Genomic DNA, 20,001 nt, shown 5'->3' on the forward strand with positions numbered 1-20,001 from the left:
GTCACTGCGGGGCACTGCATGCACCCTCCTGAACACGATCCTGGGCAAGGATACAGAGTATTATGGAAAAATAGAGAATATAGACTTAGAGGGTCAGTTCCCGTTATTCAAAGAAAACAAAGCTTTATCCTTTGAATACTTGCATAGCAACATTCATGTCTCTAACACTTCCTTATAAGCACACTGCCCTGTAACAGCACTCTCCAGGCAATCAGTCAATCAATCACTATTTGTGGAGCACTGCTAATCACCCGCAAGGGTATCCAGGCGATAGGATCTAACTGCTGAGGGCAGTATCAGGAAGAGCCAGATCTTGAGTCCCTTTCTGAATTCCGGGAGGGAGGGAGAGATTTAGAGGTGAAGGGGAGGGTCGTTCCAGGGCTTGGCAGCAACGGACCTTCACTGAACTACTGGTTTATTTCAATACCATGACGCTGTTCTCTCCATCATTCATCAGACATGAAATGGAACAAGCAAATCAAGCCTTCTTTAGCCAGGAATAGAAACCAACACAACATATGACCTGTCTTCCACATATCTTTAAAAACTACCTGAAAATGCACATGCCTCCCAGTACACACCCCAATCTCAGTTCCATAGAAACAGGTGGAATATCTAGATGCAGAGACCTCTATAATTACAAACTATATATGTAATTAGCTTTCGTCCTAAATTTTCTTCCATCTTTGCTTGATCAAATGTCATATACAGATTCTTTGTCCTTACCTAAAACCATTTTACCACATCCATAAATTATGTGTTAAGCACTCTAGCAACCTCTTGGATCATGTCCATCATCTGTTCTTTTTACATTTGTCACCCTAAGTGGAAAGGGTATGCCCAGGCTTGGGTCCCATGCTTGCTATGGCGCTGGATTCAAGTTAGCCTGACTGATGAGGGGTGACACCCCAAAACCAGAACCAGTGTGCTTGTTTCTGGTCTGGTGAGGACCTGGCCTGGCAGTTTGGGCTGGACTGTTCCCCTGCGGAGCAGGGTCAAGACTGATTTTTATATTGCTGGGTCCAAACCTGATTGGCATGGTGAGCAAAAAAACAATTGATTTAACCCAGATCTGTGACTGGGGATGAATGTTTGATTTGTGCAGCATTCCGTCCATCAGCCATTTTTGCGGTTCCCACCTGCAGGAGATGGAAAAACCTAATATCTTTTTTCGACGACTGACTAGGCTGAAGTATCTCGATTGAACGGGTTCTCTGAATTTTTATTGATGACTCCCCACACTGAAGGTAGCTGTGCTTTTTGATGTGGATCATCTTGTCTTATCTCTCCTGTCTTCAGAATTGTTTGCAACTTGCTCATAATAACTTTAAAATGCAAGTGTAACTCAGAGCACTTGCATGTTCAGCACAACTGCTTCTCAATTTCATGTTAGCAGTGACCGAGAATTCAGTCCCTCTAATCAATCCAAGACTTATTTGAAATACATACGCATATCTGGCATGGAACTACAATTCATATTCCAGGGAAGTTGTGAAGGTTGAGTAATGATTTAAATGTACATATAACTTAGGGTTGTGGAACAGGGAGAAAGGACTCATTTCATTGGTTGATGAGATACTCCTTCTCTAATCCAGTCTCTACCTCCTTTCTTGCAATTGTAGTTTTACATGTTAGACTCTCTCCCTGCCCCAGAGAATGTGGACAGAGTTTGGCAAATAGAATAGAAAACAGTTTTAATACATTGATTGTTCGATGTGTGCAGAATAGGCCCATTATGGCATGTGTGGCGTCCTAATAAATATTTTAATATAAGGGACCATTGGAATACATATTATGGTATATAACTGAAACACTTGGATGTGTCTGTATGTTCCATGTTATTTAAATATTTAGCTGCTTCTATGTCAATGTGGTTCTTCATTCCTGATACTGTATCCTATGTATGAGTTTTGGCATAACTGGAAAAAAAACATGCCTGGATTATGGGACTGGAGGCATCCTCAATTGATTTACACCTACATTTTGCAATGGTTATCTGATCAGCAACAATGTTATTTGTTACACGTTTGTTCATGCTATACAGAGAAAAAAATAAAGAAAATCTTATATGTAAACAGGAACATAATTTATGAATTATTACAGGTCAGACGAGAGCAACTAGAAAAGATTCCGGATTTAAAAGCACTGGTGAAAGATAGATTTGCTGAGCTGCAGAGCAGAAATACTGACCTGGATCTGCAAAGAAATGTTAGGTTTAAACAGTTCAAGGAGCAGCTCAGAGAAACAGGGAAACAGCGTAAGTCTAACTATTTAATATTCTTGGATATTGCATTATCTTGGTTAGTATAATTATGTTTTTATTTAGTAACCTATACTTCTTATATGTTTGCAATTGAGTAATGGTGTTTCAGATGGATCTTCGATGTGAAATTAAGTGTTGACATTGCTTACTTGTAACTGCTGTTGTTTGCACCTTGAATGGACTTTTGATGAGTAATTAAATCTTGGCAATGATTGCATGCTACTGCTCTTCTGTCGAAGTTTCATCCTGCATCTATTTAATACCAGTATTTTTTTAATTTATTTCTTTTCTCTTTTTTTCCTCATACACCTCAGATTCTAAGCCCACTCCATAGTATATTCTGATGCACCATCACTTATGTGGAGGTGGCTGATGCCAGGGCGCCAGAATCTCTCTCACTAGTACCCTGGAGATGAAACCTGCCTCCAGTGGGGGAGAGTAGAGTAAAGTGATGAATAATCATAGGACATGACAATGACCCCAGCAGTCCAACACAGTTCACAGTTCACAGTTTACCCTTAAAGTCCCCTCCAGTCCAATAGCAAAGACCATGTTTTTCCCTTCTTTTCTCTTGAAGTGCCCGCTAACATGTCTAATTTTGCTACCCAAAAGAGCTCACTTAGCCATTCTTTATGTGAGGGTGGGGGCTACAGAAACCTAATGGCGACAGATTTCACGCCTGACCAGCAATATTGCATAAAACAATACCTTCTTCACCATCGTACTCTTTAGTTCCCCATCTTCTGGTAAAACAAAGATTATTAAAGGGAGGGTCGCCGAGACGTCTTGTTTTAGTATACTTGAAATTGTTTTATAGACTTCTTCCCAGAAGCGGAAGAGAGCTGAGCAGTCCATGAACATCAGATGCACTCAGCAATCCACATTTTGGACAGCTCACCATACACTCCATCCTCATCTTTGAGAGTTTATAGGGAGAGTAGTAGGCTGTATGCAATGTAAAGAGATGGTTCCTCCTCAGCGTTACAGGCCTTACTGTACTGAATAACATATGCATGGATGATTGCCATCTGTCTTGTAATTCTTCCACCGTCAACGACATATCTCATTCCCAAAGTTCTCCAGGTAGCTTAAAGTCATTGTCAAGAGTCTCTGAGATTACCCAATACCAGCTGGAGATCTTGTTAGCATATGCCATATCTCTAATTAGCTTGTCCTCCAGAAAATTCCCTTGACCCAACATAATACTGCCACACCTTTTGTAACCAACTACTCAACTGGATATATTTCAACCTAGAAAGGTTTCCCCCGGTCATTACTGTTAGCTCATCCCAGGACAGTAAGAAGCCTTGTCTGACCAAGTCTCCCCAGTATTCAATCCCCACCCTTCTTAGAGGCAACGCCAGTACATCGCCCAAACATTCCGGTGTTCCTGGGGAGTCACAGACCAGGGCTCATTGACTATAATACTCCATTTTTGCTGCTTGCCGCACCTTATACCAGGCTTTGACCACATCATGTAATAGTTTAAGTTTCACTCTTTTAAAGAATTTGGGGTTACCGAATTTATACAAAAATGCCTTGATGCGCCTTTCACTGTACCTAGCATGGCTTTAAACATAACTCCGATAGCAGACTCATCCGGAGAGGAGAATAGCATCCTAGTATTCTTAAGATGAAATGCCCAAGCATAATATTGCAAGTCAGGGAGGGAGAGACCCCCCTTTTCCCTCCTTCTGCGCAGCTTCTTCCATGTGATCCTTGGGCCCTTCTGAGCCCAAATGAAAGAATTTATATTTTGTTGAAAATTGTCCAGTAATTGTTTGTCCATTTGTAAAGGGATATAATTAGATATAAAATTCAGTTTGGGTAAGATTATCATCTTAACCAGATTGACTCTGCCAATAATTGTGAGGGGAAGATGCAGTCAACCTCGCATTAGCCTACCACACTCTACCAGTGAGTTTTTTAGGTTGATCGTAGTTATTTGTTCGGAGTTTTTCACAATCGTTGTACCTGAATTCCTCATTGACTTCCTTATCTGCCTCTGATCACCGTTCTGATTCCATGCCATTATCTCAGTTTTCCCAGAATTGATATGGTAACCCGAAACCTTCCCAAAACCCTCCGCAATACTCAATAGAGTAGGGAAGATGGTAGATGAATCTGACGTGTACACCACGAAATCATCAGCATATAAAGCAACTTTTTTTTCTCACCCTTTACAACAATAGGGAGAGATTGTTGATCCTTTTCTGATCTTTTCAGCGAAGGGCTCCATATACAAATCAAATAACAGAGGGGAGAGAGGACAGCCCTGCCTTGTGCCTCTAGTAATCTCAAGGGCTCCATTTAACTTTCCGTATCTTTGCTGAAGGGGAACGATATATAGAACAGATGGCCTGGCAGAATTTTACACCCAGCATATAACTCTTAAGGATCGTATTCAGGTAGTTACAGATAACCCTATTAAAAGCCTTCATGGCATCAAGCGCAAGCTAGGGGTTCATGAAACATTGTAGCCAGATCAATGGCTTCTATCATATTGAACGTTAATTTATGCAAGTATCTCAATTTAGAACACTGGTAGTGCACCACAGTCAGCAATATTTCAATGTCCAATTCCTTGATGTAATATTATTAAAATCTTCTCTTTATTCTTTTTTCTTAAAAAAAAAAAATGTATCCATAACAGCAACAGTTAACACGTTTCGTCCTTTAACATAGGACTTCTTCAGGGCTGGAATACAACAAATATGACACGCATGCAATAAACACATAACAATTCTTTACATCCACAAACATAACTTCACAAAGAAAAAAAGAAAATAAACCACAACAACATTATAAATAAATATATAGCTCAATACCCTATTCCAAAGGGAAAGGAACTGACCAGGGAATACTTCAATTTTTATAAAAAGCTACTATTAATATACATATATAAAGACATATGAAAAAACATATAAAGAAACACAATTACAACAATACCCACAATTATTACATATATAAACAATTATACATATATAGACAAAAAACACATAGAAACAGATATGTATATATAAAAATATATATAAAATATATTTAAAAACAACCCCCTATTTTTAAAAATATTTTTGTTACTACCCAAAGCTAGTGCAAAAGGACACCCACAAATATCCACATTAATTATAATCAGTTACAAAAAAATTATAAACACATGACCTTATGAATACCAACACCTATATATAAATGCTAACTCATAATTAATTGCTTTAACTCACCACCTTACACATACCTAGTAATTTTGTCCTATTTTCCATATGGCCTTCAATACATCCAAATAAGTATCTAATATAGGAAAAAAACACTGCATCACCTATTTAAAATAAGATTCTCACTCCCAATTATCACCTGTTGTCAATTTTATTTATCAATCCAATAACATCATTATTGATAAATAGAAAAAGAAAAGAGAACATAAATTATCATTAATTTTACTCTCTTCTTTTCCAATGCTCTCTACCTATTACAACCAATAAGCTCAATATTTGGTCTCTTCCTTATCAATTCCCCACCCCAAATACTTCCATGATTCGCCAACATCATTTTTGACTTAAAATACACCCGCTGTTATTTAAACAACAAGTTCTCATACAGATGCAACAATTGTCTATTAATATACAACGCCAGAATGCTTTTAAATCAAGTCTCAGTAAGACAGATCATAAATGTGCCTCTCTCGTGTATAAGATTTACGATACTTTCTGATCTTCCATGAACCGGGGGATTAAAAATCCTTCAGTATCGGTATGCAGGGTGTGTAACAAACCAAACCATGCAGAAAAAAACGGCTTTAAATAGTTTGCCTCTCCATTGCCCACAGATACTCATCATAGATATCGAAACGCCCCATCCAAAACAAACGATCACGTGTGGAACATCGTTCTCCGAATTTCGCCATAATCATGGCGACCATCTTGGAATATGTCATTTATCACCAATGTCTTTCTATTCAGTAAAGAACATGAAATTCTTCTAAAATCAACATCTCTCCATCAACCATAATTTTTCATCACAGGCATCAGACCAATTTTCACAAAACCCATATATAAAAGCGCAGTTCCGCAAGTCCTCTCATAATAATGGCAGCCAACCATGGAGGAAATCATTTCTCACAAATATTACTTAATTTAATTAAGAATACAAGTCTTTTCTAGAACCTACTATATATTTACTCACATCAAAATCCTCCTCTTATATATCAAGACAATCCATTCGAGGCAGGGAGTCGCATCGTCATGGCGGCCATCGTAAAGCGAATCATTTTTCACAAATATCCCTCACTTTAATTAAAAATGCAGGGCTTCTCTAAAACCTACTATGTATTTACTCACATTAAAAAAAAAAAATTGACAACGATATCCGGACAGTCAATTTGAATCAAACAGTCACATATACCGAGAGGCACCATTCTCAGAATTTAGCCATACTCCTGTCAACCCTTTCAAAGCAGGTCATATATCACTAATGTCCTATTTCATTACGGACATGAGGTTTTTCCAAAGATAACCTCTCCTCACTACCCCCAGTTTTTTTTATATCGTGGGTGGCAAATCAATTCCCTCAAAACCAACAATCAAATATTGAATGAAATAATATAATACCCAATGTACACAAACATTGTGCAGATATATAAAAAATAATGAAACTCATTATCTGTATTGAGACCCATTTCTACAGAATGTAGACAACATATCCATGCAGCCTCTTTACGACATAAAGTTAATGCTCTACTTCCTCCCCTCTGGTCAGGCGGTACATAGTCAACACCATGAAACCAAATACGACTGTCACCAGAATGATGTTCCACCTTATGGGGAGTTAGGGGATATTTAATATCTTTATTCCTTATAGCACTGACATGCTCCTGTATCTGGGACTTTAAAGATCTTATGGTACTTCCAACGTAGATTTTATTACATGTACAACCATATATTTTGTCTTGCACTTTATAAAGTATCTAATTTCATATCTCCTTGTCGTATTGTAGCAAAAACTTTTGATTCACTCCACGAAGCCGGTAATGGCATGCCATCATCAAAAATGTCTGAAAAAAGTTGTGACATGGCTGGAACAATAGATTCCCCTAAACTTTATACAAGTCAGCAGGGATACCATCTTGCCCGGCTGCCTTCCCCTCCTTGCTCTCCTTTAACGCCGCTCTTAACTCTGCCTGAGTGATAGATTCATTCAGGACAGTCCACTTCTCCTGTCCCAGGCAAGGCAGGGGATCATCCCTCAGCCATTCCTCAATCGCCTCCTCGCCCATCTCAGTCTCCTCCTGTATAGAGCTAAGAGAAAAAGCTCTGAAAGGTAGCCTCAATATCTACTGAGAAGGTCAGCCTAACCCCGATTGATCAGCCTCGATCTCTTTAATATGATTTCACACTCATTCGCCCCTAGATTTCCAGGCTAACAATTTCCCCGCACCTTCCCCATACTCGAAATGGGCGAGTCTACTTGCTTGCCATTTTTTCTGAAATCCTAACTTGCAATACATTCTCCAGCTGCTGCTTTAACTGGTACATTCTAATATATAATGCTTGCTTATCCCCTCCCTTAATATGCAGGCTGTTACATAGTGATATCTCCTGCTCTATATGATTTAGCTCATCCCTGTATTGCTTATTCCTGTGACTGGTGAGGCTCACAATCTTCCCTCTGATTACTGCTTCAAAAGTGTCCCAGACTATAAGAGCAGGGGCAGACCTGGCATTGATCTTAAAGAAGTCCTCTGTTTCTTTACAAAGTTGGCTTATAATCATCTCATCTAACAAAAGCACACAGTCAAAGGTCCACCTCCTCCCACCAACATCCTGGGGCAGACCAACATTCAGCATAACGGCTGCATGGTCTCATAGGTGAGCTGCTGAATACTTAATATATCCACTAGACCACATACTACTTGATCTATTAAGAAGTAGTCAATCTGTGAGGCATGGCCGTACCTTTTATTATAAAATGAAAAACCCTGTTTTCTCCCAACTCTCTGCCTCCACAGGCCAAACTCATTCGTCATCCCTTTAACGTATTGCTGAGATTTAGGGGTGCCTATCGATCTGTATAACCATTATAACCGGATCAGGGAACTCTAATAGATGAGCAAAGACCTGCCTGAGTAGTTCTATATCGTCACAGTTAGGCCTATAAAACCCCACTAATGTAAATTTCCTATCACCAATTTGTAATTTGGCTATAATCCATGTACCCAGTCTATTGGAAATCACATCCAACAGGGTTGCGTTGGGCTAGTGTTTAACAAGAATCGCAACTCCTTTAGTATTAAAGTTATGTTCTGAACTCGCATGGCAATGTATCCATTTCTGTGATCTGAACAGGGTTATACTTTCTTCCTTAGTTAGATGCGTCTCTTGCAAGATAACTATATGAGCTGATGAATCCTTTAAGTACTGCAAGACCCTAGTAGTGCTCCCTTTAGTTCATAGGCCATTAATATATCAAGACATAATCTGGATTGATCTGCTGTTGTCTTTGCTTCGACTCCCTGACCTCCTCCTAACTTATCCAGCTAATAAATAATGCCCTGAGGTGTACAAGTTTTTTTTTTCCTTTTTCCCCTCATGCTCCCCACCCTGTGACCTCCTACTACCCTTCACCGTGCGTTCAACCATGATTCCCTCCTTCCTGGGGAACCCCCCTTCTTTTTTTTTTTACCGCGCCTTTGGACAATGGCTGGTTAACCTACTAGTGTCTGCGTACTTATGAACATTCAGTCCGCAATGTTCCCCTTCTTAATGGCTGCCAACAATTCATCTGCTGCTGTAGGATCTTTAATGGTATGCATTCTGTTGTTGTGCATTACCCGAAGGTATGCTGGAAATTTGAGCTGGCAACTGCTCCTTGCTCTTTTATAAACTCCTCTAGACGTTTCCCCTGCTCCCATTGCTTATTCAATGTTGTTGTGGATAAATCCTATCTAATTTCAAATGAAAAGTCTTCCCCTCTCAGGGATTTCAATTTAAATGCATTTGGGGGAACATGGCAGGCTGCATGGCAGCCACTCGCTAGAGAGCATACTTGGGCTCCTCCCAGCTAGAGCGTCCAACTGTCTTCTTTCGTTTCCTCTTCCCCGTGGTGGGGGAGGCCAGTGCTCCGATGTGTAGAGCGCTGGCTACAATCAAGGAAAATGTGGGGAGTCTCTGGAGAGGGTCCGAGTGTTTCGGTGGGACTTTGCTTTGCCTACACGCCGCCCTGAAGCTCTGAAAGAGCCGAAGGGCAGCCTCACACTTTTCCCTCCGGGGGATTGGAGGCAGAGCCTGCACAAGCAGTTCAGCAGTCAGACCTGTTGCCCAGAATCTGCTGGAGGTGGAGGACTCGGGGGTTGCACAAGCTGCGAAGGAGGTGGGAAACGATGTGGAGGGTGCGGTAAGACTGCAGCTAAGGGGGTTGCCTTCCAGGCTTTTGGAAAAGAAGTGAAGGGGGCTCCAGAAGAGAGTAAGCGGACATAATAACTGGACGGCTAACGATAAAGTGTGGGAAGGGGCAAAACAGAAAAATCTGGACAGGCTTTGGGCAGTGGGGAAGTACGGAGCACCACAAAAAGTAACAAATTAAGGCAAAAGCCTAATATAGCTCATCCCAAGGTGTAATGCCCTTTCTTAGGGCATATTTTAAAGCTTTACCATTGGTTTTGAGCAATTGCTCCACAAGTTTAAATGAAATGGAGTTTGATCTGGGAGAGAGCCCTCCTGTCACACAGAGTATGGCAGATCGGGGAGAGAAGCTGGTGCTTGCGAGGGTAGTCAAGCTAACCAAATTGTAGCATCCATGTCATTAGCCCATGGTAGCCCAGAATTGCCTGAAAACTCAGTAACCCTCTTGCCCCAGCCAGTCAATCAGTCATCTTCCACCCCAGCTGCGAACATCTTGCTGGAATCTATGTTCTTTGCACTTTCTGAAAATATCAAGAAGGGGTTTCCGGGCTCCAGTGCAAAACAAGGCGAAATAAGAGTAGCCTGTGACTCTCTGGAAAAGAAATTGGACCTCCTGACAATTAGCACACACTGACTCCTCCAGTGCTTGGGTTCTATGAGGGAGGAGATAAGTAAGAACAAAGAAGAAATCTATCAGTTAAAAGAGAGTGAGAGAGAGTTACAGAGGAGAATGGAGCAGTTGGAAAATTACTCTGGAAGGAATAAGTTGTGAATTCTGAATGTGCCAGAAGGGGTGGAGGGAGACAATCTTGAGATGTTTTTAGCCTCTTTGATCAAGAAGGCACTCTCACTGGAAGAAAGTAAGGAGGAATTGGCGAGGGATATTCAGAGGATCCACAGGGACCCTTTTAGGAGGAATCCCAACAACAAGAAACCACGGAAAAGTCTGATGAATTTTCAAACTTACCTTTTGAAAGAAAAGATTCTGGCAAACGCGTTATTTAAAACCAGTATTGTTCCCTTTTTACATAGCATTGTTTTGTAACTTCATTTGACCTCCAGTGGGCCTTGGAAGCTGTTCAAGTGGAATGTAGGGTGATGCTCAGTGAATTATCTTCTTACTGCTGACATCTGGAATAATCAAAGATGGCAGCTTGTATAAGGCAGTAGTGCCATGTTTTAACAATATCTCATGTTTAAATGCTTGTGGGCCAGTCCTGCTTTAAGGAGTGCCCGTTCACATATTTAATCCTCCCTAAAAATTAAGTGCCCATTTTGTGTGTTATCACATGATGATGCCACAGATGATAACATGGCCTTTAATTGGAATGTTTCATGCAAAACTCTATAACTGATTTGCCAGATTTTCCATTGAAAATTCCACTTTAATTAAGGACAATAACTTTGTTTATCAAGTTTTGTTGATGATGCTAACAAAAGTAGCCATGGATAGGTGATCATTTTACTTGCCTCATTATTTTTTAGGACGAAGCCAAGCTTTTGATTTCTAATGCATTAAATGTTCACCTAAAGAGAAAGTACTTACTGAGCAAAGCAAGAGTACTTATGTTAGGTGACGATTAGGTGCTAAAACATTGCTTTGTAAGGGACCACATTTCAATAGGAAGAGTGAAGTTAAAGAAATAGTTACTATTAAAAATATGAATACTTCTTTAGGGAACTACAGAGCATTTTATAACATTGGAGTATTACTAGGGAATCACTTATCACTTACTATTAAAAATAGCATATTCAGCCTTTGTAAATGTTGTTTGTAAATTTCCAAGAGGTTTTCAAGAGGCACTTTAGAGAGACACTTTGGGCATTGAAGGATATGGCATTGTATTAGCGATCTCCAGTAGAAGACTTGGTCTAGGTGCTAAGTTGCAGTCCTCAGGACTGAAAACCTAGCATTGTATTGTAGGCTTTCAAAATAGAGTGGTTGTAACCTATCCACCAAAGAGTCGCAAATCCAGTGTTTCCATAGAGGTGATCTTTGAAGTAACTTTTCAAAAATCAAACTTTTTCCAAATGTCTTTTTTGTAGCATGGTCTTTTTTAGTATTTTATTTCTTTGATATTTTAATTTTTTGTTGTCTCTCATACTGTTTTAGATGATGTTTAAGAATTTCATTTTGTAATGAATGTCTAAACATTATATTGAGTGCATTTTGTCAATATCTATACTTTCTGTGACAGGACTTCTTTAGCAGAATAATGTATTCGTTAACATGGTAAGAGGAACAAGAACAGATTCTTAATTTGATTTTAACAAATCATACAGCAGGCCTCCAAAAATCTACTGGCCCACTCACTATGGCAAGTCATAGATTATCAGGTGAGCTATTTTTAGGACCTACAGGCCCCTTCTGGCAAGTTGACAAAGAACAGGTGTTTTGTTCAGTCAGAAAGTGAAGGAGCAATAAAGGTTTAAATCTGTGTTTAGGGACAGAGGTCAAAAGTCAGTTTGTCTTGCAATTAATGTTCCTTTGAACTGCAGAGTTCCAGGATTTTGTCAGGTTTTTCCTAACCCACAACATTTAAATAGCTAGGTCAACTGTTGAAGCATTTCAAAATATATTTCAGTAGTTGTGAAAGCCCATTGTTTGTACTTGTGTGATTGAAAAAAAACAAAAAAAAACGATTTTCACAGATTGTTAATACATTATATAGCTCTATCTGTAAAATTGCAAGTTAGTGGGAAGGTTTTTGGGCATTTCTTGGAAATTTTCTGTCTGTAAATGACAGTTTGCAACTACATCATTCTTTAGTAGTTTATTTATTAAAAGTGAGTGTTTAAACATAAATCCAGAAACACTCCTGCCCTGGTAGCAATGCTACTTGTAAACTAAGAGACCAGTAATGGATCATGTGTCCCCTATATGTGGGCTAGATTATTTTTATACATGGAGCAAACGTTTAGTCTGTTTAATCAAACAAATACGTTTTTTTGTACAGCAGAAATGGAAATGTTTAGCTCACATATTTGAAGGTTCACTCGTGACAATGAAGAAAAATGTGATATGTGATCTACAATACTAAAATATTTGCCTGGGATCACACAATTTGGGATCCGTTTACGGGTCAAGTACATTACAGTTATAGTCGAGTAGATTATTCAAGTTACTTGATCTGCAGGTCTACTAACATTTGTATGATTTTTTGGAAAAAAGAGATTGCAACCCCAGTTAATAGAGAGCTACAGGAAAACAAGCTAAAGTTACGACTTGTGCCATTTTAATGCAAACAATGGGAATGTTTGAACAAATAAAAGAATTATGTTGCATTTGGTACATTTTGTAGTTTTATATTAAATATACATTGAACACCAATCGAAAATGATAAAATATACATGGACAATAGCAACTCAGTTTACAATAAATGTGCAAAGAAGTACTTCCTTTCAATGTTTTCAGCAGAAATGAACAGCAAGGCACAAGACAAGATGTCCCTCTTTCAAAATGATTGTTGCACTTAAGAACTGCCTTCACCCTCGTGTGTGGAGTTGTGGGTCAGCCCCTTTTCAATGTTGTTGACAGTAAGATGCTGCTCTAGACTTCTCAGGCATATCGCCACTCGTTTCGGCATCGTTCTCTCGTCCATGACGGTGAGTGCAGTGTTACCGTTGGTTGTTACTATTATGAACTTTCTCGACTTTAAAAATCAGTTTAACGTTTCCAGCAAGTTTCTTTCTGTTTAATCTTGAAATTATACTTACTTTCATTTCAATCTAATAGTTTTGCTTGCGCTTTGCTGAGCTGGCAGGCATCTAGAGTATTCAGACCACCTGTAGCCCCATCACAAGCCCAGAGGTTTCATCTGCCCCAGGTCCATTACCCCCGCTGATCTTAGTTCTTCTCTACTTTTGGTACACTTCACCTCTGGATATAAAGATGACACCGGTACTACTGCTGTGCATGTCAAGAATACAGTTTATTGCACTCGATTGAGCTGTAATCATCCCATAAAATTCACTGGCTGCGTGCTTTTTACAGATGCAGTCTCATAGAAGGAAATACTGTCAGGTATGCATGCCATCCTCTTATAAGAAAAAGATATCCACATTCCACCCAAGAGAGGTGCAGCATTTCTTAATGGATGGCAGAACAGTTTGTTCTTAAATCGGATCTAAGGTGGGGTTCAAGCCCACTCCGGAAGTTTCTCTCCTTCCTTTCTCTCGTTATCTGCATTTTCTCTTTTGTTTCCCGTGCAGTTTTTGTCCTTCCCTGCTCTTGAATCCACTGTTCCCTGAAATGTCTCTCTGGCTACTTCTTCCACCTCAACCTGATATACTGCCCTTCCCTGCTTGTGATCTCTTGCTTTTTCTCTCTGCATCTCCACTGCGGTCTCTATACCCCACCATGTCTTTTGTGAGGTGTTAGTCTCTTCTGTCTTATTCTGCTGGATATCCCATCTCTCTCTCACACCTTCTCCCCCCTGGGCCCCACACACTCCTAGGTAAACAGTTTTTTTCTTGGGCAGGCATCTCCTGTCTCTGACCTTCTCCCCCTTGAAGACTGTCTCTGTACCCCGCTGTCTCTTCCATGAGGTGTCTTTCTCTTCTTTATCAGGTCATCCCATCTCTCTGTGTGACTCTCTCGCCTTTTGCCATACACAACCCTCTCCTGTGAAATGTCTTTCTTTATCATCTCAGCCTGCTAGCAGTCTGCAGGCTCTCATACTTACTCTCTTGCAGATTGTCTCAATTCCACGTTCTCTCCCATCTCAGCCTGCTATGTCTTCCTTTACTGTTTCTCACTCTTTCCCCTTGCCTTTTGTCATCTCCATATCCTCTCAATATCTTCTCTGATGTGTCTTTCTGTTCACTCTAAGCTTGCCAACCACCACACACACATGCATCTCTCACTCTTGCACAGTGCTGCACTGGTCCAGGTCCAGACTTCCTCTCTTCCCTGAAGTGCCTTTCTCTTTTACCTCAACTTGCCTGGTATCCCCTACTTGCTCTTTCCTCTCTGCAGCTCCACCCTGTCTCTCTGTACTCATCTGATGGACCTGTCTCTTTTTGCAGAGTTATCCCCAAACATTTTGCCTTCTTCCTCCTAATTTCTCTGACTTGTTTTGGTTGGCTGGAGGACTCTGGGCACTTTACTACTGCTAACCAGTTCTAAAGTGCATATACCCTCTGTCTAAAATGTATTGATGATTGGGTTATCCATGAGTGACATATTTGATTTACTAGTACGTCCCTAGTATAGAGCACCAGGTATGCTCAGTGCCTCTAAATTAAATGCTACTAGTGGGCCTGCAACACTGATTGTGCCATCCACATGAGTACCCATGTAAACATGTTTCAGACCTGTCACTGCAGTGTCCGTGTGCAGTTGTTAACAGCCATTTTGACCTGCCAAGTGCACCCACCAGGCTCAAAGTTATCCTTTTACTACATGTAAGTCACCCCTAAAGTAGGCTCAAGGCAGACCCATGGACTGATTGCAGTGTATTTAAAAGGTAGGGCATGTACTAGTGTGTTTTACATGCACTGGTAGTGAAATGCTGCTTAATTTGGTTTGCACTATTGCAAGGCCAATCTCTCCCATAGGGTAACATAGGAATTGCCTTGAAATATCTTTTAAGCTTAATTTCCCATTAGGAGAAGATAGAGATATGGAGTTTGGGGTCTCTGAACTCACAATTTAAAAATACATCTTTTGGTGAAATTGGTTTTTTAATTGTAAGTTTGAAAATGTCACTTTTAGAAAGTGGGAATTGACTTACTTAACCATTCTGTTCCTCTGCCCATCTGCTGAAGACACATCTGGGTCAGGATGACAGTTGGGCTCTTTGTGTATTCACTCAACACAGTCATTCAAAGGATGCTGAGGTGTGCCCTGCATATCCTAATGGTATATCATCATGGGTATCTTCCTGAGCTAAAGTGGTGGGAGGAGCTGACACCTGCACCTGAATAGGGCTCTGCCAGTCCTCCCACCCCCTGGAGTATGTCCGAGGCCAGAGCAAGGAAAGCTAGGGTCGTGTACACTACAAAGACTTCTCTTTGAAGTTTGCCTGCTTCAAAGACAGAAATGGATATAAATACTGGATCTCTGACACCACATAGTTAAAACACTTCTGGACTGAGAACATTATGCTAGGAAGAAGAGCTGGATCCTGTAGGAGGGACTGCCACTCTGCCTTTATCTTTTTTGTGCTGGCCTGCTTGCGAGTAAAACAACTGGACTTTGCTCTCTACATCCTGCTTTCCAAGTTTCTCCAAAGGCTTGAACTGAGCTTGCCTCCTGTTAAGAAGTCTTAGAGCCATCAAAGACTTCACCTACCAGCGCTTGGGCTCTCGTATTGGGAGTTCTGACTTGCCAAGTGGTGCCAAATCCAGTTCATGGGCCCTTGGAAGTGAGCTCTAGTGTAACAAAGGAAAAAACTAGTGCATCAACGTCCAGAATTATTTCAGGACTGGCATCGCTCTCTGACTCCGCGCTGCTGTGTGCACTGAGCTGTGTTCCTCACTGAGTGCAATTACCGCGACCTCCACCGCAGGACCGATGCAGCCGCAGTGCGACCGAAGTCCTTCCACACTGTGAGTCTAGAGCTCCATGTCACCCATGCCCATGGCATCATACTCTGCCGCAGCACCTGTGGCCCTGCTGTGTGATTGCGATACCACAAAGTCGGCGCCTTGCGTCTTGAACTGGATCCATTGGCCCCGCCTTGTCGTAAGGAACCGCCTACTCACCGCCAACGATGCATCACCTCCCCTGCAACCATAAGGAAGCAATGCCTCATCCCCCTGCGCCTAGCAGTAAGAAACTGACGTCTCATTTCCCAAGTGGCAGTAAGGAACCAATGCTGCACCGGGGCCAGTGACGCCCCACCTCCCTGTCTCCATGCAACATCTCTGTTTCCTCATCGTTTTCTATGGTACTGAAACCAGGGTGCGTGCAACTCCATGACGGCCCGCACGCCCTCGCGAGTGGCATTGGACTGCTGGAGATGACTCCGTCAAGATGTCATCATAGCCCCAGTTGGAGTTGTTGTGTTTCTAAGCACTATACTACATTTAATCTTTATAAATTGTATCTTTACTTGAGAATGTTGGATTTTTGTCGTTTTGGTTTTGTTTTACTCTCATAAAATATTGACTATTTTTCTAAACTGATATGGAGTACTTTTGTAGTGCGGGTGTGTGCGCGCGCACGCACTCATGTGTGCATGCGCACACACAAATACTTTACACATTGCCTCCGAAATAAGCCTGACTGCTTGAGCCAAGTAACCAAGGGGGTGAGCAGAGGTTATCTCAGATGTGTGGCTCTCTTACCATGACTAGAGTGAGGGTCCCTTCTTGGACAGGGTGCAAACCACTGCCAACTAGAGACCCCATTTCTAACACCAGCCCTCTCAGATTTCTCTGAAGCATTTGTTCTCCCTGTCTCAGCCTCTCATGTCCCCCTTCGCTGCCTGTGGTGTCTCCCTTTATCCTCTGCGTTCTGTTACTATCTCTGCATACACCTACTTCCCCCATCCTTGCTTGCCTGTCCCTCCATCCCCATCCCGTATAAAAAAAAAGCTCTGAGACACCGCACCAGCGCTGGCTGTGTCATAGCATTTTTTTTAACATGTACATTTGCACATAGTTATTTCCCATTGGGATTCGTGCTTGATGTCACAGTAGTAAACTAGAGACCCGGTAGGGTAAATTACTTTTTATTTCCCTCGAAATCAACAATTTCATGTCCATTTTTTTCCGCAGTGCCAGATGTAGCGTCTTTGTCATGAAACAAACATTAGCTCATTGTTTGGCATTCCATGATCATCCATTGCTCTAGCTAACTTTGTTTCAATCCAGACTGGTTTGTGACAGCATTCTATAGCTATTAAATCCCTGGTGGCACAGCAAACACTAAACACTTCTAGCATCCCAAAAGCGAGACTTATTGGCTATGCCAGTGCTTGTTAATTAAGTCCATGAGATGCCATAGTCTTCAGATAATTTATTCAGTATGTCTTCCGTTGGTTCATTAATAATGTTTTAATCTCCTCTTCTTTGGGTTTTCATACGCTCTTGTGCACCACATGGTGCCGTTAGCACGAATGTTTCAGAGGTGCTCTCACTACTGGTGCTAAATTGCAACGCAACATATTTCCACATGTTGGCGTAAGTTTGCGGAATCTTGCAGAGTTTTATGTAACTCAGCGAGATCTGTCTACCCCTAGCTATTTTTATGTTTTAAACCTTCAGCATTATTATTCCTGAGTCTGATTTCACTGACTTTAATCACGCCGTGATTAAAAATTCATATGCTCATTTTCTCCCTATGGGTTTCGTGAAGTTCGTTGATAGTGTTGCACAGCTGTTGCAGTGATTACATGTATTTATTTTTCTTCTTGATACCAATAAGGACTGAATCAACGAAGATGACAGTTGAACAACTTATAAACAGTCAATACCTTTATGTTGGTCACACAATTTAAGTACATAAGAAGAACAAGACTAGTTTCTGTTAAAAAAGAGAGTAATCATCCTTGCATCAAAAGGAAGAGAACTGTATTGGAACCACCCGCTCCGGCAAAGGGTTGCTTTAAAATGCTTTGCTTCTGGAATCTGGTCCACTACCAGATACTTTTCAGTCACTGGAAATGAAGAATTTTGATGTCATTTAGGCCACCTTCTCGAAGGTAATGTATATATGCCAGGTATACAGTGTGAGAAAGCTGCCTTACCACATGCTGTGCCAATGGTGGTGTCATGGAGTGTCACCATCAAACTTTTCCAGCACCACCATTAGTGAGGAGTAGTCATCTAGTAGCTAAGCTACTAAATTGACTGGAGATGCAAAAGACGCACTTGCATTCCTGGTGCAGTCCACCTGCAGTTGCTTTCTAGTCAGTACCTACAATGTTGCAGAATCTGTGGGAGTGCTTGTATGGGAGAACTGTTGTAAGTTCATAAAATAAGAGATGTAGACATGCCACCTATAGCATGGTGACTGCAGGATTTCTGCCTAATTTCAAAACACTCCCAGCGCTTACGAATTAAAGGGAAACCGTCCGCCAAGACTATGTGGCTAACCATTGGCAATGAGCAATTCTTTCTCATCCGGTGGACACATTTTCTCCATTATGCTCTTGTATGCCTTAATGCATTTTACCACACATTATTTTGGAACGCCTCTAAAGGAGGGATATGACACAACTCTAGAACCATACGCTGTTCTCGTAAATAAATTTAAAGTGACCCCGTCCTGGACTTGTCTGCAGCTAATTAGACACAGAAGCATGACTTATTTTCCTGACAGTTCAGTCCTTGAGAGATATTTGTTGTTTTGCCAGAAAAGGAAGAGATTGACTATGTTTACATGTCGGAAAACTTTAGTTCTGAAGGAGGAGTGTTGAATACCCCCTGAGTAGGTTCCTGGCTAGAGCATGCTCACCCAATGGGTGGCCTTTGATGGGGGAGATATCCGTCTTGAAAAGCCACCCTTTGATGCCTCGTTAGTTAGGATATTTTGGATGTGGGTTACATCTGTCCTCATGGGATCCAAATCCATCTGCATGCACCATCCATCTCAAAAAGGCTGATTTATATCTCTTGATAGTGCCGTAAGCCCATGCTCTGGCGAGCAGGATCACAGCCCTTTTCAAAGGCCCAGGGTTTACTATTGTTCCCGGTAATCTTCTATGCCATGATGTGTAAAGTGCAATCTAAAGCGGTGATTTATTTCGTCTAGCAAGAGTTTTGCGTAGTTTCTGTTTTATTTTTGCCATCTTCCATGATAGGAGGCTCAAAGTCGCCTCTGTGGAGTCTGTCAGAAAACCCACAAATATGAACTTCTGGGTAAGTGATAAGATCACTTTCTTCTTGCTAGTGATGAACCTGGGGCTCTCCAGGAGGTCCCTATTGCTTGGAACTGTTCCAGCAAGTTCTTCGGGCCTTTATTAGGAGAGTCATTGGGCTATACTGTCAGGTGAATGCTTCTGGGCCTGAGGTATTCCAGTGCCAGTTTAGGCACTAAGGCACTGAGAACAGTCTGCAGAGGAAGGTTGTAAATTCTGAACAGTGACAGGAAGGTGATGAAGTGGGCATCTTAACATGTGAGATTTCATTAGGTAACATCGGGCCTATTCTCAATTGAATGGTTTTCTCATAAACATCATCACCCCTAATATAGACCTCAGATTTGGGCTCAGGCATTCATTGAGGCTCCTTGCCAAGCCTTTTTTAAGATCTTTATCACAGGCTTTCTCACCTTAGACTCTGGGGAGGGGCTCTGGTAGTCACTTATGGTTACAAGCATCTTGTCCAGATTTGCTGCTTTCCTGAAAGACAGAAGTAGAGCAGGTACCTATCTGTGAAGGAGCTATGTCGTGA

The 20,001-nt window shown here is 41.2% G+C and overlaps 1 protein-coding gene across 2 annotated transcripts in view; it reads left to right on the top strand.

Annotated features, from left to right (window-relative positions):
• Positions 1–20,001, top strand: part of NSMCE2 (NSE2 (MMS21) homolog, SMC5-SMC6 complex SUMO ligase) — a 665,833-nt gene that overhangs the window by 237,928 nt on the left and 407,904 nt on the right. For both annotated transcript variants that reach the window (XM_069220735.1, XM_069220737.1), the window contains one exon: positions 2,104–2,257. In XM_069220735.1, the coding sequence (XP_069076836.1) occupies positions 2,104–2,257 (154 nt within the window). The remainder of the gene's footprint in view (positions 1–2,103; positions 2,258–20,001) is intronic.

The sequence above is a fragment of the Pleurodeles waltl genome, chromosome 2_2, assembly GCF_031143425.1.
Source record: "Pleurodeles waltl isolate 20211129_DDA chromosome 2_2, aPleWal1.hap1.20221129, whole genome shotgun sequence".
Classification (NCBI taxonomy): domain Eukaryota; kingdom Metazoa; phylum Chordata; class Amphibia; order Caudata; family Salamandridae; genus Pleurodeles; species Pleurodeles waltl.